Source organism: Apostichopus japonicus, chromosome 13, assembly GCF_037975245.1.
Source record: "Apostichopus japonicus isolate 1M-3 chromosome 13, ASM3797524v1, whole genome shotgun sequence".
NCBI lineage: Eukaryota > Metazoa > Echinodermata > Holothuroidea > Aspidochirotida > Stichopodidae > Apostichopus > Apostichopus japonicus.
Window position 1 is genome coordinate 16,799,588 of NC_092573.1, and position 25,727 is coordinate 16,825,314.

At 37.1% G+C, this 25,727-nt stretch overlaps 1 protein-coding gene across 2 annotated transcripts; it reads right to left on the reverse strand.

Moving 5' to 3' along the window:
- Positions 1–24,188, reverse strand: LOC139979185 (dimethylglycine dehydrogenase, mitochondrial-like). Of its 2 annotated transcripts, none has more exons than XM_071989924.1 (15): positions 23,812–24,188; positions 20,280–20,457; positions 14,503–14,601; positions 13,693–13,857; positions 12,775–12,979; positions 11,728–11,976; positions 10,860–11,058; positions 10,008–10,282; positions 9,043–9,260; positions 8,464–8,594; positions 7,458–7,675; positions 5,097–5,254; positions 4,050–4,109; positions 3,393–3,527; positions 1–2,585 (listed from the first exon to the last, which is right to left on the reverse strand). In XM_071989924.1, the coding sequence occupies exons 1-15, from the start codon at positions 23,937–23,939 to the stop codon at positions 2,373–2,375; spliced, it is 2,631 nt and encodes an 876-aa protein (XP_071846025.1). In that variant the 5' UTR covers positions 23,940–24,188; the 3' UTR covers positions 1–2,372. The 2 variants fall into 2 exon arrangements, with proteins under 2 accessions (XP_071846025.1, XP_071846024.1); XM_071989923.1 differs by having other exon boundaries at positions 20,280–20,460.
- Between the last annotated feature and the right edge of the window lie 1,539 nt (positions 24,189–25,727).

Sequence of the window (25,727 nt, forward strand, 5' to 3'; positions counted from 1 at the left end):
TTTCCCATTGTGGATTTATATTTTATATTGATATGATTTGGGAATAAAGACACAAATGGATTGCAATGTGGACTACCAGTTACATCAGTACACCTTTGACCATACTTGAAAGAAAAAAAATGATTTGTAACTGATATCACATTCTTTCTTGGAAGAGAAAATTCTGCAATTTTATTTTCAATGATTTATCTCAAATTTGATAAACATGCCTTTTGTTATATAATATCTTTACTTCATAGTATCTTTTAGATCAAAGCATTGCATCACTTTATGAGTTAATCAACATATCAACTGTGAAGACCATTACATCAGCAATGCTAACCCTCAATTAATTTTTGCAAATTGACCACCTATCTATGATCAAACACAGCAGTACATAAAACACCATTCTGTACTGTCTGTGTGTGTTACTATGGGTATTTACCCAAGTTGAGATACTGTTGCTCTTCACAATTGTCCTTTGACAAACTATTGAATATTGTTAGCAACTTTCATCCCACCCCTGTGCAAACCAAACATTTACAAATGTTTCAATATAAAACCATCAGGCATTCTGTTGATTAAATAGGTTACATAACATTTTGACCATAAAAATCAAGTTCTACTTTCACAACATGATTGAATTTCTTTTCTTTTTTTTAATTTGTTTCATCTAATGAACCATCTTACTTAGCAAAGAAGAAGAAGTCATTAGCAAGTGTGGAAGTTTGCAGCATACGTTATTGTACAAAACATATGCAAGAAAAAGAATAACTTTTAACCTTTGGCACCAAAAACTGAGTTTTCCTAGTTAACATACAATATGAATTTTGCAAAGTGGATAATTTTGTTGTAAAACAATGGCATGACGGCAGGGAGGGGGAAAAATATTCAGACTTTCAACTTTGAATCAGTGCAGCCTACGAACATGCTAGAAAGCCAAGAAAACGGTCAACAATGCCATGGATTAGTATCCAAATTTGGTTTACTGACAAATAGGCAACATAATTTCATCATAATTGTCCAACTTAATTCTAGTTTCTTTGTTTAATTTTAGAAGGTTAAATTATTCATGGAATAACTTTGAATAAGCAGAGGAAGGGGCATTTTTTTCCCTGCTGGTTTCACACCAAAATTACACTCCAGACTGTTTTTCAATATATTGTGTATCACACAAGGGTAATTAATAATATGAATTACATATACTGATGTTAGTTGGAAATCATACTAATGCGACAGCTAGGAGTATGTTCTTATCCTAAGAATAGTTGAGTATTCATCTCTTCTTGTTTCTTTAGTATAATGCTTGATATTATACAAATTACACATGCAAATGCTACAAAGGTATCCAGTATTCTGGTTATTGGCTTACATCACAAATTTACATTCCATTTTTTTAATTCAAAGTCTAAAACCTTCCTTTTGCAATATACAGAGCACCATTTCATGCAGTATGTTCCATGGAACATTCCATTATAACATGTCTGAGACTTAATATGTATCAACCATTTTTTAGGGGGGGGGCTAGTTAACCCCAACCCCCTTCACACCCCTACCTCCTTACACTGAATCAGTTCCATACCTGGGATTAAAGTTTGATCATATTGACATTCAGCACAAAACCTCACTAATATTAATGAGCAAGATTTATTTTTGAAACCATATTACAGGTTCATAGAATATGAAAATGAATGAATAATTGAGAGTGTCAAAGTGATTTAGAACTTCATAAAATTGAATTAGAATTACTGTCAACAGACTTAATGCAAGATATGATGGAATTTGTTATTAACATAACAGTACTATGTTTATAAAGAAGAGAATGAAAAGGTTCACACACAAGCCTTATGAATGCTTATCTTGGTATAGAAAAATAGAAAACAACATGTGCATCATTTCACAAAGAATTTAATGTCTGATGACATAATGAATAAAATGGCACAATGTGATCCAAGAAAGAGGGCCTTTTCATAAGCCTTACAGGGACATGATGCCCTCTTGAAATGCCAATAGGTCAACACAACAACCAGCCAAATTTATAGATGTGTACTTGTATGTGTTAGTTCAGTTGCTGCCAAATTAAATTGTTTAAATATCACTTTCTTATCAAACAATAAAAAGTTTTTTTCTTCTTACATAACCATAAACCAAAAATTACAACAGAAAAACCTCAGAAAAATTTACCTTGAAAAATTGCTTTTATCAAGTTCCCAATTCATGGTGACAAATGTTAAAAAAGTTTGAATCCAAAGAGGTTGTCAATTTTTCTCACATTCCTCTCCAGATATTAGTTTCATCCATAAACTGAGTAGACTCTTTGGCCTGATTTACTTTCCATGGGATGTTTTTCAAGTTGGATAATATTCCCTTGTGGGTCTAACAAACTAACAGTTTCAATTGGCGGCTTCTGCTTGCCTCTTAATCTTCTCTCTCATTGGTTCCGTCAAGAGCATTGGTTCCTTGATGACCGTACCATCGTAATGATTACCTAGCAGTTCAACTTTCACCTTTGTCCCAAGATCCGTCAAATCTAGAGGAAGATAGGCGTAGGCCACGCTTTGATTCAGATTGTAACTGAAACAGCCAGAAGTAGTGTTACCAACAACCTGCCGGGAAAGAAATTCATTAATAAGTAGGAACAAAAATGAGTAATCTAACAGAGATCCTCTTTACATCCTCGTCTATCCACCCCCCTCCTCTACCCTCGTCTATCCACCCCCTCCTCTACCCTCTTTTCCCTTCTCATGTTACTATGTAGAGCAACTGATCCCAAAAACACCCTTAAGTTTTGTTATATGTTTATTTGACATCAGCAACAAAAATTATCTCCAATCAAAATAACCAAGTATTGCAAAACTGGAAAAATGGTCAGTCAACCGGTTAACAAACAGACAAACAGAAAGAGAGGTAAATACTTTAACCGAAATCACCTCAGCCATTCTAGTCTATAAGTGAATCAGCTAGACTCTATTCACGCGAAGGGGGGGGGGGGTTGTTTGTCAAAAATGTAGCATAATGTGCAAAGAATGTGTTGCTTTACATATATTGTTGTTACATATAAGTTTAACAGTGATGCTAATATTTGACCAATGACAACAAGTTTGATGTCTTTCAATGTGCACCTGGGACAATACTAATTTCAAGGCCATCAGTACTACTCATAAATATGCTTCAGATTCTGGACACTCATGTTGGAACATATACGTTACTCCAACCCTCAAAGCATTATGTAATTGTTTAATTGAACATTCCTGAATGTCTCATGAATAACTTGGAGTGTCAGAATTTCCATTAAATTCCTTTGAAACCTTTTTACGATTTTTAGCATGCTAAAATGTTGATGACTTTACTACTTAAATCTTCATCTTAAATTTGATAACAGGGTTGTTACTGATTACAGTAGCCAAGCTCACCTTGTCACCAACTCTGATGGTTTCATTGCCTTCAGGGTCAATGTTGTCCGTGTCAACTTTAAGCAGGACGAGCTTTCTCTTAACACCTTCCTCTTTTATTCTTCGGATGGAATCTTTACCAATAAAATCTGACTTCTGAAGGAAAAAGAAAAGGGCAAGAAAGATATATTATTATATATATCTATAGGCTTATAAAAAGATGTGAACGAAATATAGAGTCAGCCACTGATATGACATCAAAATGGAGGACACACCTCTTTGTGCTCCTAATTTTTTTCCTGAAATATACTCATACAACTTTTTATACCCTATAATTTCCCCTTCCATACTTTTTGGGCCCCCTTATAATTATCCCCCCTCCCCCCTCCCCAAGTACTTCTTTTAGATATGCTAGAGAAGCATGCTTCCGGCAAGAGGTCAGATAACTGGATGGAGACAAATTTGCCGACTGTCTGGACTAATGCTGGGCATCTGGCAACCCTACAGAAATATCACCAACTCCTTTACTTTTGTTTCAGAAATAGTGTGAGGGAAAGCAACTTATTCTACCGATAAGCAGAAGACAGATCCTGGTTTGTTCCATGTCCAAAATGGCAACAGTTTTGAGACAAGTTAGTAGATAATTATTTAGTCTTCAAGCGCAGTAACCAGACTAACCTTTTTCATTTTAATGAACATAGACAAGCCAGCTTCAATGGGATTGTTGTCAGTAAGCATCTGCAAGGTAATTTGAGAAGAAAACTTGGATATACAAAACAAGATCATCAAAATACTTTTGTTTTTGTTTTTTCTAACAGAACATGCAATTTCTTTCACTTCTTTAGTAGAGGACTTTTTGTTTTAAACCAACAGGTCTCACTGTATTCAACAATTTTGAAAATAATCTCTCCACATTCATGATGGTTGGTGGCCTGCAAGGTAAAAAAAATCTTACAACGTTCACAATGGGTGTTAAATTGGTATTCCATTCACTAACATTGAAATACTACATAGTAGAAAATGTGTGTAGATTTTACATTAGTGTTTATTGAATCTACCTATGTGTGTCTATATGTAAGTAAATGGTTTGCTAGCCTAGGCTTCACAGGTAATGTTGTATTTTTGAGTTACTACATCAACGTGAAATGCTTAAATGTATCTAGACAGCACTTGATATCCGGTGTAATATCTGTCAAAAGAGCTTTTTAAGCTCATTAACTGGATTTTAATTGGTAATATTGAATTTGATTAAAGTTTAAGTGGCTGGTTGCCTTTTCATGTTAAACAGATTCCACAGTTCACTCAAATTTTGAACAATTTTTATCTGTCTGTTACTTGTCATAAAAACATCACCATTAGCTGGTACTCTACTTTAACATATATGAGGAGATTACAACTTTATGCCTCAGTTCTGATATGATATGTAAAATCATACTAGGTTAGATAATTCTTTTATAAAAGTAGTTTTAACAAAGTGCTGACACTTGCCATTGAAAAGCCAACAACAATTTTTAAGATCTATCTGTCAGATTTACACCCAAAAAAAAAATAATAATAACAAAAGAGAATCTTTTCCAGTGAGATTAAAAAATGAGAATATTAAGTTAAACAAATTTTGTCCAACAGTGAGTTAGCTTTTAATGCTTGGTTTTACATGTAAAATCATCAACAAAGGAAAACAAGATGCTCAAATTGAGCTGAAAAAGTTTAACCAAAATGACTCACTTCTTGTCCCCACATTCTGAAACCCTTCTCAATTCTCATGACGTTCATTGCGTAGACTCCAAAGTCTCCGATCCCATAGGGTTCCCCGGCAGATATCAAGCCATCGTATAGCTTTTCTGTGTCTCCTCGTTTATGATAGAACTCCCAGCCTAACTCTCCTGTAGAGACATATAACACAAAACTAACTTGCAAATGAATGTTTATTTAAGTGGATGAAACCAGATAGCTTACAGACTATGTGACTCCTGACCACATTTTATATGAGAGTGTTTTTAATATATCACCAGGTTGCCTTTACAATGGTGCTTCTGTTTCTTACCTGAAAAGTTTTCCCCTAATAAGTTTCTCAGTTTCTTCCCAACACAATGCATTCTGATTATGATGTCTATATTCTCACTACTTTTTGTTACTAGGTACAAAAATTTCTTACCTGAATACCTTATCACCTGGTTATCCTTGGCTGGTCCTTCAGTTTCATACATGTACTGATACTTGAGTATGTTAATTACCTGGATAACTTGCCCTGGTAGATTTAAATGGTACTACAAAGCCTTCATAGATAGGTCATCTGAACCATCATTTATTGGTACAACAGAGTCAAACAATTAGAAAATATCCTGTTAGCTCTTACTGGTACACCAAGTTTTTCACCTGAATAAGAAAGTCTGTTTGCTCAGTTTGTTACCCTAGGTTCTTAACAAAAAAGGTACTTTGAAGCTCTCACTGGTACTCCATGTTTGTACCTGCATAAGTTATCCTAATACTTCTCACTGGCACACAACTTTCTTACTTGAAAAAGGTATGGTAATTACTCATCTGAGGAAGTTATCCTACAAGCTCGTAGCCTAGTACTTTACCAGTATCAGTTATCCTTACAGCTCTCACTGTTACCCAAGTCTCCTATATGAATGAGACTTCCTGATAGCTCTCACTGGTACCCACGTCTCTTAATTGAATAGTTTATCCTTATAGCTCTCACTGGCACCCAAGTCTCTGAATTGAATCGGTTAACCTGATAGCTCCCAGTGGTACCTAAGTCTCTTACCTGAATAAGTGATCCTAGCAGCTCTCAGTGGTACCTAAGTCTCTTACCTGAATAAGTGATCCTTATAGCTCTCAGTGGTACCTAAGTCTCTTACCTGAATAAGTGATCCTGATAGCTCTCAGTGGTACCTAAGTCTCTTACCTGAATAAGTGATCCTGATAGCTCTCAGTGGTACCTAAGTCTCTTACCTGAATAAGTGATCCTAATAGCTCTCAGTGGTACCTAAGTCTCTTACCTGAATAAGTTAACCTGATAGCTCTCAGTGGTACCTATGTAACTTACCTGAATAAGACATCCTAATAGCTCTCCGTGGTACCTAAGTCTCTTACCTGAATAAGTGATCCTAATAGCTCTCAGTGGTACCTAAGTCTCTTACCTGAATAAGTGATTCTAATAGCTCTCAGTGGTACCTAAGTCTCTTACCTGAATAAGTTATCCTGATAGCTCTCAGTGGTACCTAAGTGTCTTAATTGAATAGGTGATCCTGATAGCTCTCACTGGTACCTAAGTCTCTTACCTGAAGAAGACATCCTAATAGCTCTCAGTGGTACCTAAGTCTCTTACCTGAATAAGTGATCCTAATAGCTCTCAGTGGTACCTAAGTCTCTTACCTGAATAAGTTAACCTGATAGCTCTCAGTGGTACCTATGTAACTTACCTGAATAAGACATCCTAATAGCTCTCAGTGGTACCTAAGTCTCTTACCTAAATAAGTGATCCTAATAGCACTCAGTGGTACCTAAGTCTCTTACCTGAATAAGTGATTCTAATAGCTCTCAGTGGTACCTAAGTCTCTTACCTGAATAAGTGATTCTAATAGCTCTCAGTGGTACCTAAGTCTCTTACCTGAATAAGTTATCCTGATAGCTCTCAGTGGTACCTAAGTCTCTTAATTGAATAGGTTATCCTGATAGCTCTCACTGGTACCTAAGTCTCTTACCTGAATAAGACATCCTAATAGCTCTCAGTGGTACATAAGTCTCTTACCTGAATAAGTGAGCCTGATAGCTCTCAGTGGTACCTAAGTCTCTTACCTGAATAAGTTAACCTGATAGCTCTCAGTGGTGCCTAAGTCTCTTACCTGAATAAGTGATCCTGATAGCTCTCAGTGGTACCTAAGTCTCTTACCTGAATATGTGATCCTGATAGCTCTCAGTGGTACCTAAGTCTCTTAATTGGATAGGTTATCCTGATAGCTCTCAGTGGTACCTAAGTTTCTTACCTGAATAAGTGATCCTGATAGCTCTCAGTGGTACCTAAGTTTCTTACCTGAATCAGTGATCCTAATAGCTCTCAGTGGTACCTAAGTCTCTTACCTGTATAAGATATCCTGATAGCTCTACATAGTACTCCAGCTATTGACATCTGCCTCATGGTCATGAAAGGGAATGCCTCATGGGAAACATCTTCATCGGTGAGCTGAGCAAGGATATCCCTGGATGACGGTCCAGCGATGGTCAGCGCTCCCATCTCATCGGTACAATTAGTGATGCTGACATCATACTGACCATTCACGGCATGCTCCTCGATCCATCTGTATGCACCAAAGGAGATATTATGACCCATCTACAGGTTCCTTTAAGCTACATTAAAATGATTAAACTGACATATTTTAGTGCCTAGTTGAGGATTGCGATCCACAGAAGTGTTGCTATATGTACTCTGTGAGGAATTATATTAAGATATTCTCCAAATGAATGAAAAAAAAGTAAGATATCATCCCAAAATGGTCACATATCTCCATCAATCAACCCTCATAAACTTATGTGAAGAAACTGCAAGCATATATCTATTTATTTGCAACCAATTCCCACAATTTTACCCTCAAATGATAGGAAATATTTAAGATAATATTATTTTAACATGAAATACACCAAAAACAAAACGTTTATTACTATTGGTAGAATGTATTCCAAAATAAGCATTTTGGGGACCTAATTTGCATATTTGCATACATAATTAACCCAAAATTAGTGAAACTTATCAGATATGAAATCAACAATTGTAATCTTTCCATTGATATAAAGGTTCTTACAAAATATTCCTCTGAATTGATGTAAATTAACTCCAAGAAAATCACTTTCTGCTGAAACTAAACTAGGTCACACTGCAAGGCTGTAGAGTTAACAGCAATTGTATTTCAGCACCTTGAATGCTGGGCCTCGGGTCTGCCAGTGTATGCACATATATCAATAAAACATTTGCTCACTCCCAGTCCCCTAACCCCCTCCCATCCCCTCCATGCCCATCCCCCTCCAATGAAATAGATGCAACATAAAAAGATTTTCTCTACCAAACAGGGAGGTAGACATAAATTGATACCGTAAGTCGTGCAGTTCCGACCCAGATCCGGTAATGCAGAAGAAATGATCTTCAGCGATTCTAGTGAGCGTTATTTCTGCATAAACTCTTCCCCTTGGTGTTAGCATGTGACAAACAGCACCGTACCCGACCTACAGGAAATACAAAGAAGAAACCAATGTCCATATTGGTATACAAAGGTAGATCGGTAAATAAAAGCTAGATTGAAAGCAACATGAAAGGAGACAACCATTGCCTTAGATTGGAAGCTTTGGATTATTGGATTTATAAGAATGAGTAACTGTATGAAAAAACCTTTAAAGTAGAACTGAATAACTTATACAAGAACTTATGGATACCTGCAGTTCTAGATGTGAGAGAGATTGCACTCATTGAGCAATTGAGCTTGAAAATGTTAGAATAACAATTTTGAGGGCTTATTTATGTGAACCTTCATAACATTCAGGTTGGATGAAATGTTAAAACGCAATCTATAAAGGTTAATAAACAGTCTATAAAAAATTCCAGGCAGCACCAATGAAACTTTTATGAGAGAAGAGAGAGCCAGACAGCGAGAGACAGAGATCATTTACAACAAACCTTTGGCAATTTGTTAGCTACTAAATTATCAAGGAAAGCAACAGTGTCCTTTCCTTTGATGTCATATTTGGCGAAAGGAGTGAGATCCATGATGCCTGCCGTCTTCATCACCATTTCATACTCTCTACCGACTGGCATGTGCCAGTTTGTACGACGGTAGCTGGGTTTGTAACCAGCTTCGTCTCCTTCTAAGGCAAACCAGTGAGGCTGCTCCCAGCCTGCATAAGCAACCAGAGAGGATATTTTATAATAATGCATTAATATGATATTTCCTTATATTATATATTGGCAAATCATAAGATCCTGATCGTTTAATTGTGATTGACCTTAATATAAATAGATGAATATGGTATTTTAAGTCACCACTTCTTTATTGGCTAGTTATAAGAATATAATTTTGGATTTTTAGAATCAAGCAGTATTACCGAAATTATGCTAATGAGTTTGTCACAACTCCAACATTGTTAATGTTTCTTTTACTGTTGCTTTTTGTTACATCGCATTTTGCCTCATTTGCCAGACACTATATTACCTCTCTTGACCATCATCTACATCAACTAATAATATGAAGTGTTAAAGACTTCCAAGAAATGCTTTTATAAACTTTTAGCTACATTCATATACTCAAATTCTGAAGCTGATATACTTTAAAGAAAAGCCACAGTCTACTTATAATTGTGGCCAAACAGAAAAATTCTTCATACAGCCACAAATGCACCATGAACTTAGGGGAGGACTTCAAAAGGAAGGTACCAAGTGATATAAATTTTGTACCTAGGAACCAATCTAGCTTTCTATGACCTTGGGTACAATCGGACTACTTAACATCATGAATTTATTAAGTATAAGAATATCACCATTTGCATGATATTTTTATTTGTTCATAGAAGTTAATAAATATCTGTAGTTCTTATTGAATATTTTCATCCTCATGTTTACAAACTAATGCAGTTTCATCTCTTTACCAGAATGAAAGCCATACTCTGCTCCTCTCCTTCTCAGTTTCTCGTATACCCCAGAGGTCCTTTCCGTCGGTCTTCCTCCCAGACGATCTTCTTTTGGATATCCCAGCAGGTTATTATTTCCATACGACTCCCTGGCTTTTATCGCAGTGTACTCCTGAGTTGTCCATTTTCCGTAACGGTTTGGATCCATCTCGATCAGGTCGTAGGGGGGTTCCCCATTCAGAATCCAGTCCGAGAGGAATTTCCCAGCTCCTCCCGAGTGAATGATACCGTAACTGCCAAATCCCAGAAAGTCAAGTTAGAAGCAATTACCAGAGCAGGATTTTCAGAAATAATCCTCTAAACATTGATCGTCAATGAAAGCAGATTGCATATTATAACCATACAGATCACATTAGATTGATATAGACTGAAGACCATTCTCCCATCATTTCCAAATGATCCCGGCTGGTACGTAACAGTTTGCTTGAATTAAGAGAGCTGATATGTACTTTTTTGCAATGCTTTCTTGGTTGAGAAATAACTACTATCACAGCATAACATGAAAGCATTTGAAAAATTTCCATATATCCACCTAATAAATTACTCCTTAGGGTAATCATACTAAAGTGGGAAAAATCATAAATTCCTGTATAGATGTTAACACATCAAATATTTACTTCCAATATTGTTTACTACATATGATGTTAATAAGTATATCAAATATGATCACTGCCCGACATGTCCTCTATTAAGTGTAGAATCTTTTCAGCCAAAGCAATGTTAACTTCACCTAGACAGTGGGAGAAAGGAACTGTAATTTACATATATGAATTTTACAGAAGACTAGAATGAAGAACTGAGGATCGATACCTGAATCCGACAGCTGCCCAGTAATTTCTCAGGCCCTGGAATGGTCCCAATAGGGGCAATAGGTCCGGGGAGTAGATAATAGGTCCAGATACAACGCTCTGTATATCTGCTTTGGCTAAGACTGGTATCATCTCCATGGCATGTTCTGTGTGTTCCTGGATTCTGTCCAAGTCACTCTCGTATAGCTCTTTACCAAACCCTAGAAAATTTAGAGAAGTTTGAAAGACTAACTGTGAAATTCCAACATCTATGAACATGATTCAGATTGGTATTGGGGAAGGGGATGGGGAGATAAAGGCCTTTGTGCAACAGCTTTTTAAGAAGGTTTTCATAAATGTACATACTTTGAATAGTTAAAAAGTGAGATAATACAAGTAGAAAAATCTCACCTAATTTATGAAATTTGGGAGTGAGTACATTGTGCATATATGGTGATCACAATTTTTTGTTCACTCCCAATGTGTGATGCTTTATGGGTACTTTGACCTGTATCTTAATAAGAAACTTCTACTAACAGTATCTGTGCCAGTGATATAGACAGTAAGTTTTAACAATGAAGTTCATAAAATCAATTCATACTTAAAGCCATTGCACATATCCACATTTTTAGCAAGGAGTTAGAGGGAATAGAGGGACGATGATGGAGGGAGATAGGTTGCAACATCTGATTCCCTTCCTGCAGCAGCCAAATTCTTTGCATTATTCTGATCCTCTGTAATCTGTCCACATAATGCTAGCGTTAACTAAATTAGAGATCAAACCAAATAAACCACAAAAAAAACATGTTTTACAACCAGTTGTATCAAGCCAGGTTTTATATGGTCATATCAAGAGCTTACAATCTCTATTTGGTTTAGCATTTCCTTACCTTTTGGGACGCCATCTGTCACCCAATCTTCTTGCAGTCTCATCATATGAGACTTCTCATAGGGTCCAAAGAGGAGGCCACTGCGCTCTTGTCGGCAGTAGTAGGACCCTTCCAAGTCTCGGATGACAGGAACTTCTTCTTTGAGTGCAGCGACCTCAGGAATGGTCGCTGTGACAACGTACTGGTGATGAACAGGTATCAGAGGGTGCTCGATCCCCACCATACGCCCAACTTCTTGACCCCATATCCCTATTGGAGACAGAGTATAGAAATCAATACCAAAGTCACATTTAAAATTCCACCTCCCACCAATCTACTCGATAAAGCACATCCTCATTAGAAGGATTGTACTATGAGACTGTTGCACATAAAGGCTATGTGCTTCTTTCTTCTATCAAACAGTTCTCACCTTAGTAATCCTCAGTAAAATGATGCAACAAAGATGTGTGTTGTAATGTGTCTATGTGATGACAAATGATACACTTCAGGCACAGCTAATAGCTTTAATAATTTTGTTGACCATTTGGAATTAAACATCTATTCCCAATCTCCTGCAAACTTGTAGCAGTTTCATATTCACAGTATTGTCAAGCAGGCACCATATGGTATATTTGTGTCACAACAATTCCATTGTATTAATGTGACAACAACTCACTAGTATTGACCCTAAACTAGAAAGCTTTCAAAAATACTTTTCTAGAAGCTCTGACCATCCAAATTATTCCAGCCATTGAGGATTGTTAAAACTAGAGAATTAATTGCTTCAGTTTGGGAACCTTCACAGAGGCAATACGATGCTTGTTGAAATGTTAGCATGGGTGACCACTATCTGACTTTCTAGCATATTAAGGGCGATACTCATGATCTTTAAACACCACAAATATAAACTGTCAACTTTATCCTTGGAAGAGTTGTTTAGAATTTTACTTTGACATTGTAATCAAATGTAACACATTTTGTAACAGGGAAGCAATCAACTTCAATGTGTCAGTATAATACTCATGTTCAAACAACTTCCATTTGGAAAGTGAATAAATGTTGACGAACCTGCAGCATTGACGATTCGTTTTGCAGCAATGGTACCATGTTCTGTCTCAACATCCCATCCTCCATCAGATCGAGGCACTAAGCTTGTCACAGGGGCAGGCATGTAAATATCAGCTCCGTATTTGCGAGCCCCTATGGCATATGCCTGTGTAAGGGAGTATGGGTCGATGTGTCCTTCCCCAGGGTTGTAGAGACCACCTAAGATCTGTGAACAGAAGTTTAGAGGTCAAGGGTGAAAAAAAAATGACCTGCTTCATAGGAACCTTACAAACGATTCACTTCTTTATTAAGAGCAATTTGATATCCAAGTTTGAAATTAAGGATTGAAATATCCCAGAAAACATTTAGTTTGGAAAGTATCCAACAATTTCTGTGCAAACAACTGTCATTTACTAGGGATAAAACAACTTCATGTAAAGAGTAAGTCAATGTAACTGATTTCTCTAGAATAACTGACAGTAAAATAATAAGTACACAGAGAAGTATATTAATATTCATAGAGTTGAGGGAAAATCACCAAATCAACTACATCTTCACTGGCAAATACTATCCATAGCAAATGTTCTTGTCTGTGAAGAGTACTTGCAAAGAAAATGGGTTGTTTTGATTTTAACAATTGCATTTTCATTCAGATAAAACCCATTAGAAATGCAGATAAAACCCATTAATGTTTGCACGAATGTGACTGTAAGGTGGCAACTTGAAGAATTACGGAAGCACTGAGTTCAACTATTTAGGGAGTGATAAAGAAACAACGCTCTTTTTCTGCAAATTCTAGATCGGCCTTCTTTCTAGCTCTCTGTTCTAACTGTTTTTTCGAACCTGTAGTATGTGTACTGTACAAGGCAGTTAATCCCAACCCACCGATCTTAGCCAATATACATGCAATGCCATCTCTCTCCTGCCTATATTGAATACCTTGTTAGGATTTAGGAGAGGAAACTTCTCCAGGACCTCTTCAGCAGATATCAACCACTGAGGAGCCTTGTTCCATCCCTGCCTCTGCATTTGATATCTCGCTTCATCCATCCTCTCAGGGGTGCCAAGAAGACGGATGCTTCCTGGGGTGTGGAAACCGATTTGCTGTAAACAAAAAGACCCATGTTAATAAAGTGATGGTAAACACCAGTTTAAAACCATCAACTCCATGACATAACCAAAGCAGATGTAGCAACTATAGTCAATGTACTAGCTGTGGAAAAGAAGCTTCACCAACTCACAGTATGGAATCAGTTTCAGAAATACTTGTTTCAGTACTATGGCATCAAAGGGTTAGAATCAAATGACTTGTATTATACTTCCTAGCTAGCTAGCTAACACATTAACACTGTGCAAGGATTTTATGGACATGAATTGAGTCACATGAAGATATAACCAAATCTTCTCATGTAGTTGGGTTTGGGTAGTTTTTCAAACTGCTGTATAAGGAAGAGAATTTCTGCACATTTTACGTAAGTGCAAAAATTGTGAAGAATCACATATATGTGTCACAAACTTGATAACATCAAAAGTATTTCCTTTTTTGCCCTGCAAAGCTTCACAAAGCATTGGAAACAAAGCCCCCCACCATTTCACAATGAACATGGACACATGACACATTTCCATGTCAGGCAGCAAGTGGCAAGTCAAACTCACAATAGGAAATCCATAATTCAGTTTATGTGATAATTATGAATATACTTAACTGTCACCAACGTTTTAACACATTACTAAAACTTTCAAGTTTACCTGTCCTGTCTCTTCCTCCAGTTGTTCAAAGAGTTTAATGCTGTAGTAGTGCAGGTTCTTAGCATTGATGCCAGGGTTGTAATACGTCGTTAATCCAGCCTATAAGAAGAAACAAAAAACTGAAATCAACTCAATGGGACATAATGTTAGTGGCAAGACTGCCTGAAGTAGTAACAATAACTGCTGATGCTGATGGGCAAAAACCATAATATATAACAAAAAATAAATGTCAAGAAAAGAGGTCTGTATTTTAGTCAGTGATGCAGTCTTCGTTAGAGATGGCTAGAGAAAACACATGGGACAGCTGAGTACTTTACAGCCTGTTGCTGCACACAACTTGTTCTCCCTACAAGAGTAAACAGAGACTGAGGAAAAACTGTACAGTACATATACAGAAAACTAGATTACTTAAAGGTAACACACTAACAGTACAACCTGATTAAACTAACAATAGTCTGAAGCAGAGCTGTAACAATAGACACTTAACTGATCCACAAACTGCATTCCTTCTTACTACACATAATAAAGCTAGGAACTTAAAGGTATATATATACAGTATTAACAGAATGTGAAACTACACTTATCAACAGTCTTCACAGTGCTTGCAATTGTACCCAGACTGAGGCATCTTCTTAAACCGATACAACAACAAGAGCATCAATGACGCAGTATCTCAATACTGGAAGTTCTAATTTCGATTCCTAGTTTCATATCTTTGCTCTGTCTCTACAATTATCAATATCAATCATGGTACAACAACTACAGAACTTGCATGCACGCTACTTTGCCACGAAAAGTCTCTGCAGGTTACACTTCATCCTGCGAGTGTTGCCTTTAGTGCCCATTGCCTGTTTGTCAAGAGAACGGCGTTGCAAGGTTAAGTAATGTCATATATATAATATTTAAGAACTTGTTTTTTATGTGGTATCCTTCATCTTGGGTCAGTCTCTGTTGGACTTTTTGGTCATATAGTTTATGATGTATCAGGTTCCTAGACATCAATCAGCTTACCTTCGTGATGAATTGAAAAGTATTTTTGGATACGTGAAATGTACATCTTATGTAGGAACTTCTTGTTAATTTTTCTTCACACTGGTGAATATGAATGTACGATTTAGTGCAAAAGAATATAACAGGAATGTGTTTTTTCAAGGTTAATCAAAGTTTATTGAATCAAGGCAATGAATGAAATGGCGTGAAAAGTACTGAATTAAATTAAGAAGTCCAAGTGTCCCAAGTGCCCACATAGGAGAATCCAACCTGCAGATGCAGAAAGAGTCCTGAAAATGAAAGAAAACAGAAATAAAAACAGAACGTTGGATAATAGGAGACAATATATAAAGTCACATGACAAATGACTTCACATTGCTTTTAAATGCAACAAGCCCATATTACATAACATGTTGTAGTGGAACTTGTAAATGCATTTTCTCTCTGAAAATGACAGAAACATACAGCATTTACAGGGGGAAGAACTTCAAAACAAAGTGAAATAAGCACATGCACAACCAAAAACCAAAAAAAAAAATTAACTGCAATATGAATTCACAAAAAGGATTCTGCCAAAATGCGTTGCAAACACTGTACGAAAATTCAGTGCACACTTATCCATTGGGCAAAGTAGAGAACCAATGTTAACTTGTCATTGACTCGACCAACCTGTAATGTAGCCTACAGTGACTTTATCCAGAATTAGTAGGTGGGCCTATGTATCTGGGTACACCGGATAAAATCACACAAGGGTAAAACTATACTTAGTACTAACCAGAGCCGACCAAGGCAGTACTTTTTTTAATATAAGCTTAATTACATTTCAAGTACTATTATATGTACTGGGCATGAAGGTATTGCCAGTGCTGAAAACCACCAGTGACAGTTCTAGTCAGTAATAAACTAATAATACCAACATAGGCTTAGTATTGTGTAGTTGTACTATCACTACCCTACTACTAAGTGCTTAAGTCCTCCAAAATTCAAGGCAACGACATTGTATTCGTAAACAATGTCTTGAAAGCAAACATCATAATTCATAAACACACGGTCCCGTAATATGAATACACTGCACTATAGAATACTTAAAACTACAACCCTAGGCTACACACTATGGTAACGTGCATGTACATATGCAATTAACCACGATAGGATACGATGATGCCCGTTAACAAGTGCAACCTTAAAAATGTCAGTTTAATTCAACCCAGAATGCTGGAACAACTCCGAATTTAGCCTCAAATCATTGTTTAACTTGTTTTAAACAATCGACCGGACGATGGTGGTGGAAATGTGCAATTCGAAAGATGAAAGGACTTTACTTACGTTTCGTTTTTATTTTTCAAGCCGAGGCGAAGAAATTTCCCAATTTCATCCACATTGTGAGTCCGACATCGTCGCAAACAGATTTTTAATGAATATTCAACTTCTTTTGTTCAAAGTTTTGCTTGAAGCAATTCGATTGCTGCTTTATGAATATGTATTAAAACGGATTTTCAGACGATATCCAAGCCGAAGTGTACTAAAATATAGTGATGGGCTTAGCTCCCACAATGTATTTCACCGCTTTTGCGAAGTGTTTAACGATTGCGCAATAACACAAATTTGGGAGCGTGTGCAAAAATGGCTCGCAACAACTGTGTTTCAGCCCGATTTGGATATAAATCGGTGAAAAAGTCATAGAATGAGATAAAATTCTTGAATAAACAAGAGCCCAAGGGCACTGTGGTTCCTTGCTTGGGGTATATGACAATACACATAATATTATCGAGCAAGATTGGGCTGAAATAGTCCAAGTAATTGTGGTCCTACATGTTCCCATAAAGTAACCAACACTATAGCCAACACTTTTGTGATCACAAAATGTGACCGGATTTTTTATCAAAAGGCACTTTTGAGATCTAAATATGGCGTCGCAAATGTAAGAAATATAAGAGACCTACAAGCGTGTCAACAGATATGATAACAATGGTGACCTCAGATGACATGACCTTTAAGTTTCAAAATGTTCCACCACCCCATTCACAACTTGTCCCAAAATATCAACCATGTCACACCTTGGCATTGAGATTTAATTGCATTAAATGTCAAAAAATTAACTTTGAACTTGTATGTAACTTCACACACAAAGGTCACCCGGAGGTCAACCAATTGAAATTTTTGATCGGTGAGACCTAAATAGAGCATGACTGTAAAAAATTCAAACATTTTTTCTTTGCCCATTTTCTCCCCCATAATACTACTTTTTTAACATTAGCTGACCTTTGGTGACCTTGGATCACATGACCGTTAAGTTTGAAAATATTCCCCTATACCATTTGCAACTTGTCCAAAAAAATCAACCTTGTCACACCTTGGCACTGGGAGTTATTGCATTAAATGTGTGAAAATTAACTTTGACCTCAAATAACTTCGCACACGAAGGTCAAATGGGGGTCAACCCATTGACATTTATGATCAGAAGGTACATTTAAAAACTGAAAATAGCATCGAAACTGTAAAATCCACAAAACACGAAAAGGTCACCAGAGGTCAAATTGAGGTCAAGGGTCAACCAGATGCGGGTCGACAATTGGATTACATTGAAGCAACTCCCAACCAACGGACAATTTGTTCTCAAGTTGTCGCAAAAATACTAGTTTTTTATCATTAACTGACCTTTGGTGACCTTGTATCACATGACCGTTAAGTTTGAAACTATTCCCCTATACCATTTGCAACTACTCCAAAAATATCAACCTTGTCACACCTTGGAACTGGGAGTTATTGCATTAAATGTCTGAAAATTAACTTTGACCTCATATAACTTCGCACACGAAGGTCACACGGGGGTCAACCCATTGACATTTATGATCAGAAGGTACCTTTGACATCTGAAAATAGCATCAAAACTGTAAAAATCCCTAAAACACTAAAAAGGTCACCAGAGGTCACCAGAGGTCAAATTGAGGTCAAGGGTCACCCAGATGCGGGTCGACAATTGGATTACATTGAAGCAACTCCCAACCCTAACGGACAATTTGTTCTCAAGTTATCGCAAAAAATACTACTTTTTTATCATTAATTGACCTTTAATGACCTTGGATCACATGACCGTTAAGTTTGAAAATATTCCCCTAGACCATTTGCAACTTGTCTCAAAATATCAACTGTGTAACACCTTGGCACTGGGAGTTATTACACTAAATGTCTGAAAATTAACTTTGACCTCATATACAGTAACTTTACATACAAAGGTCACCTTGGGTCAACTTATTGACATTTTTGATTGATGAGACCTAAATTAGAGCATCAAACTATAAAAATTCAAACATTTTTTTCCTTGCCCATTTTCTACCCCCAAAATACTAGTTTTTTGACATTAAATGACCTTTGGTGACCTCGGATCACATGACCGTTAACTTTGAAAATATTCCCCTATACCATTTGCAACTTCTCCAAATATATCAACCATGTCACACCTTGGAACTGGGAGTTGTTGCATTAAATGTCTGAAAATTAACTTTGACCTCGTATAACTTCGCACACGAAGGTCACACGGGTGTCAACCAATTGACATTTTTGATCGGAAGGTACCTTTGATATCCAAATCTAGCATCAAAACCAAACATTTTCTTTTTTGCTCGTTTCCTCCCAAAATAAGCACATTTTTTCTAATGTGACCTTTGACCTTTTGACCTTGGTTTCAGATGTAGTTTAATCTCCTGATTCCAAAAAACAAAACGAAAAGTCTGTACAACCATCCTAACTCTGACCGAAAAACTTTGACCCCATATAACTTCGCACATAAAGGTCACACGGGGTCAACCTATTGACATTTATGATCAGAAGGTACCTTTGACATCTGAAAATAGCATCGAAACTGTAAAAATCCCAAAAACACGAAAAGGTCACCAGAGGTCAAATTGAGGTCAAGGGTCACCCAGATGCGGGTCGACAATTGGATTACATTGAGGCAACTCCCAACCCTAACAGACATTTCGTTCTCAAGTTATTGCAAAAATACTAGTTTTTTATCATTAATTGACCTTTGGTGACCTCGGATCACATGACCGTTAAGTTTGAAAATGCTCCCCTAACCAGTTCACAACTTGTCCCAAAATATTAATCTTGTCGCACATTGGCACTGGGAGTTATTGCAGTTTTAATATTTTCGGTTTTTGGACCATAACTGACCTTTGGTGACCTTTGTGGGCACCAAAAACAATAGGGCACACCTTCTCCATATGGCGGATCTATAGTCCAAGTTTGGCCTCAATCTAGCATTCCCTTATTGAGATAGAGCGTACCCAAGCAAGTGTCACAGACACACACACACACACACATACATACATACATACACACATACACACACACACACGCCAACCTGACTGCATAGGTTCCATTTGCTAAAGCAAGGAACCAAAAATAGTAACTTTTGTTGGCCTATATATATGCTTGCTCTGGAAATTCCAGAGAAAAAGAACTTTGTATGAAGACGCTGAAAATTTTTTAAGAGAAGAGAGAGTCCCACTTACTGTTACAATATCTCTATACATGTAATGTATTGAGATTAAAATCTAAATAAGCATTGAGAAATTTAAGCAAGGAACCAATGCAGACTTTCACCCACTGTGTAGGCACATAGGCACTCTCAATTTATAGTAAAACTGTCACACGCTATTCCTTTAGACCCACTACCCCAGGCCACAAATTTAAACCCACACAATTTAAACCCTAACCGGAGTTCATACTTTCTGGCTTAAGCCCTGTTTCCTCTTCCACAAGATTAAGAAAGGATTACTTACAGCATGCCAAGTTGATCCAGCAGTCAATTCAGATTTTTCCAGGAGAACAACGTCCTTCATACCAGCCTTAGCTAGGTGGTAGGCGATGCTTGTACCTACGCATCCTCCTCCAATCACCACGGTCTCTGCAGTCTCCTTGAGCCGTTTGTTGAGTTTTCTAGATGAAGCACTTCCATTACTACTTACATAGCATAAAGACAGAAACATGTTAGCAATTAACTCACATTTCAAATGAATATCACCAACAACATAAAAACAATTGTCAAGAAAGCAAATCTTGCATTTAACTACGATCCATGCTGGGGATTTTTCTTTGAGATCAGACAGATCGGACAAATAATTTGGTACACAAAAAATATTACACTTAAAATATAGTTTCTTGCTCAAAGTATTTCAGCTATGGTTTTTATAGGCCAGTCAAAATAATTTGCTTAGGAGTGAATAAACTTTGCAAGTTTTACATGTTATTTGAGTAACACGCTACAGCCTGTCATGTACTGAGATTCATCCATGTGTTCCAAAATAGCACTCTCTATAGGTCACAATAATAAAGTATGTTACACATAAAAATGGGCAGGTCACTTCGCCCAACAACCATTTCGCCCCACTGCCATTTCGCCCAACCTTACCATTTCGCCCAACCAGCCTGGTCATTTCACCCAACCAGCCTGGTCATTTCGCCCAACCTTGATTAAATATGATCCTTCAAAAAGAAACGTTCGGGAATTGTTAACGTTACAGGAAACTTGAGAATGGATCAGTGTGTTAGGGTTTAGGTTTGATAGGTTTGATAGTAAACGTTCGAATATTAAGGATTATTAAGGAAACTTGAAGTCCTTTACTTTGTATAACTTTAGTAAGGAAACGTTCGGGAATTGTTAACGTTACGGGATACGAACCGAATATTAAGGAAACTTGAGGATGGATCAGTGTTTTAGGGGTTAGGTTTGATAGGTTTGATAGTAAACGTTCCGGAAATGTACGGGGTACGAACCGAATATTAAGGAAACTTGAGGATGGATCAGTGTTTTAGGTGTTGGGTTTGATAGGTTTGATAGTAAACGTTCGGGAATTGTTAACGTTACGGAATGCGAACCGAATATTAAGGAAACTTGAAGTCGTGGTTAAATTGAATACATATGTGAATACATATGTGGTTACATTGATACAGTGGTTACATTGATTAAATATAGTAATTCAATATTACGGACGGGTTTTATATTTTTACATTTTTTTCAATTCAATAAGGAAATGTTCGTGAATTGTTAGTCAGTAGGATGGATCAGTGTTTTAGGGGTTAGATTTGATAGTAAATGTTCGGGAATTGTTAACGTTACGGGATACGAACCAAATATTATGGATATCAACTATACAGTTCCTCAAACATGCAAACGGCTCCTTTAAGGGCCACTCAATGCTCCAAAAAAAACCAGCTATATATACAGTTCCTCAAACATGCAAAGGGCTCATTGCCTAACTTTTGTCAGACTCTGATCGATATCGAACAGACATCACTTTATTTACCTACCAATAATATAACCCAAAACAAATCAAATTGAACTAGTGAAATAGAAACAGAGATATTATTCCACACCGATTTCCCTTTGTTTGTATCATAATATACCTTCCATTGTATGCGTAACCGCCTCAAGTAGTGTACTGTAATACTACAACCCCAAATAAATCAAATTGAACTAGTGAAATAGAAAAAGTAATATTATTCTGACTGAATATTAGTAAAAAAAAAGTTGGGCGAAATGACCAGGCTAGTTGGGCGAAATGGCAGTTGGGCCAAATGGTTGTTGGGCGAAGTGACCAGAAAGCCTTGTTGTTATGATTGACGACTACATCACAGCCCAACTACTATATGATTTGTGGAACTGTGCACAAAATTTAGCTAGGTTGTGTGGCAATGCCAGTTCAATGGTTCGCATCTATACAGGAAAAACCTGGAACATCAGACCGTTCAGAACCAAATGGAGACAACATCTGGATAATTGTTTCCTGTTGTTTCCTTGTCCCATTATTGATTGTTTAATACCTTTTACAATGTGTAACATGCCTAAGGCCTTACCTGTGGAACTGAAAGAACTGTTTAAATGGTGAATTTATGTTGGCCATGAACAGACCGTGCATATTTTAGTTGTGTTGATCAATGTAAATTTTATGCACTTAATTATGACTGTTTGTGCATGGGATTCGTAGAGAATCCAGGGAGGACAAGATAATTCAGATTTGCTTTTATTCAAGTTTTCTAGTCACGTGTATGTCTCGACAAAAATTGAATTTTGCTGAAAGTGTCAACAGTCTGTGAACCCTGCCCTGTGTTTTGTATGTACATGTGAACACATTGCAACCAGCTCTGACCATTGGTTACAATAATACAGAAACACAATAATGATTTTAGGATTAGTTTTCAAGACTTGCTTAATGTGAACTGTGAATAAGTAGCAGTGGTTACTAGCAGAGTAATTTTATTTGGAATAGTAAAACATTCTGAACAAATTCACACAAGTTCACACTGCAATGGGTAAATCACAAGATTAAACAGGTCAAGGCCAAAGTTGAAAAAGCTAGGCCTATACCAAATAGAAGCCACTGTGCTCTCTAATTGTCTTCTAGATTTTTACGACAAATGAATGCTAGTAATGACTTCGCAGTCCGGGTTCATACTTGTGCCAGTTGCAAGTAACCGCACTGTGTCCTACCCCAAATGTTGCTCTCATTTTGCTGTGCACAGCATGCCCACTCCTCCCACATACCCACTTCCAAATGTCTGACAACGTCACAGTTATGATTCCTTGTGGCTCTAATTCTGCACTTTGACAACCACATTAACATATTAAGCTTCTCGGCCTTTTGGATAAGATCATGTGTAGTATTTGTTCCCTTTCGAGGGGAATGGTAATACCCACCCGACGATGATCACACAGTCACAGTCCCAATGTAAGGGGACTGGGGTTGAGATCGGATCAGTCGTTCATTGGTTTGTTTTTCATGCCCAGGTTCTTTCCTGGTGACTTTGTTCATAAGTAGTAACTTCATCACATGTTAAATGCAAGTTTCACCGTAGACTAACGTTAAGGCCTATTTTAATGTGAAGAGTCAAACTAATGATCAAGCTGCAATGGCATGGAATTTCACTGTCATCAATTTGATGAATCCCAACTGAATTCGCTGCGATGAGTATAAGAACACAATTCCTTGGCCTAGGCTATGTTAAGTCTTAACTAAATTTGTTTAAGTTAGGCCTAACTTAGTTTAGTTGAAGGCTAACTCCGTTAGGCCTACATCATATTAATAACAAAGTAGATTATATAAATGCATTGTATTGACAGGCTAGACTAGATTAGCCCATAGCCAGCGATAATTCACCGGGTCTGTCTTTACTACAGCAGTTAAGTTGAACATTAAATTTTATTACTGGGCTTGAATTAATTTTACACAGGTGGAGGGCGTGGTCTGTATATCTTGCTATGGCATGGAAGACAATACATGAATAGGACGTGACATCAAACTTCTTCAATCTTACCTGGTCTTGTCAGCACCATATGAACTTGACAAACGGACAAATGGGCTCAATACCAACTTGCCATCTTGAAGAAATTTCTTCGCCCTGGTTTTTCTAGTAAGATGTAATTGGAGGAAACGGCAAGACATTTTCTGTTTCGTATCTTATTTCCTATTTATCAGAACGTAAATAGTCACTCAAACTTGCTTCAGTAGTTACTTTTTTAAGAAAGTCCCCCAAGAAATATCCTGGGAACGAAAACCGAAGAGCTTTCTCCACTCTGCATTGTTAGTTACGCCATAGTACTAGGTTGTGTACTGCACCAAAGATATTCCACCTTGAGTTTATCCTTGACTGTACGTACTAAGCTGAACCTATTCTATTACGGTACGTACTATTGCGCGTTAGTTTTTCTCAGACTTTACCATGAACCCTTGGTACTGTATTGGTGCTCAATAATAATACGGTAGCGTTGTAGGAACGTATTATGGTCATAAAGCATTAGGATTTACATCATTGCCATCATTGTTCAAATGTACAGGTTTGAGGTTTGTATTTTTTTGCATTAAAATAACATATGATTCCTATAGCGATATCCACATCGATCACAATCATAGGTAGTGTTAATATCTTGATTCGTTTCCGCTTGAGCGTAAGAAACAGCATCTCAGAGATGTTAAAGGATTGGTTCAGGTGTTTGACATGTCTATTTTGTATGAAAGAGCACAAAAGACAAAAAGAACAGTGAAGAAACTACAATGATAGCATGCTCTGTTAAGGAGAAATGACACTTTGAAGATATCAAAATTTCTTTGAAAACGACTGGTGTAGAAAGACTTACTGTGAGGGTGTGACGTCACATCCTCACTTCCTTAACATTTGTGAATATATTTCTTTAAATATTATTTACATTTTTTAACACATTTGAAAATAATATAATCAAAAAATTTTCAGATGTTTAATCTCAAATACTTCCTTTGACAAATATGAGATCTCCTGACATATCTTTTGGTTGAAAGTCATGAAATCTCACAAAATATTTTGAGAATAAAACAAAGACTTTTCAGGAATGTGAGGATGTGACATCACAGCTAGTCAGATTTCAGCAGTTTCTACACAATCTGATAAAACTTTACACTTGAATATCTCTTTAACCGAAAAAGATATTTTTGAACAGTTTTTTCACCATTGTGTTTCTTTTATTGTCCTCTTTCATATAACATAAACATGTATGACAACTGAACCAATCCTTTAAGTTTCTGAGGGTTACCACCCACATGCATGAGACAAGCGCGAGAATCCGCGTTGAACTGTTGAATTTTCAGGCAACGTCTTTTCTCCCTTTTTTTTAACATTGCAGCTGTGAACTTGTACTGAACCTTGCATTACATCAGAGCTTTATCAAATCATACGTCGACATTAGTATGAATTTGACCTAACGTTGTGTGAACACCTTTACATTGTTTGATGAAGTGCTGAGTTATCAGAAAAGCATGATGATCAGATTATAGTCGAGTCACCACTTACGGGGCGAGGATGGGGGGGGGGGGGAGGTGCGAAGTCCTGTCTTTCCATGAAGTCAATTGCTTCCCATGCTCCAGCTGTCCTTAAAGTCATGGCAGAACTCAACGAAGCAATGATACTATATAGTAAATTCCCCGGCCCTTCCTCAATAAATAATCTCGCTCTTCTCTACCTCTCTCGTTCCCATTGAGCCATCGTCCCGTCCTATTACCGTGTCCTTTTCATTCCCCGGTCCGTAGTTCCTTAATTCCCCATCATCCCCACCCTAACTCTCCCAAGCCGTTATTAAATTGGATATACGAGTACGTTAGGTAGTTAATATTCTATTATTCGAGGATAATTAAACCGGAATATGGAGACCGAGTCATTCACAGTCGCATCTAATGGAGACGGACAAGTTCATAAGTCAAATC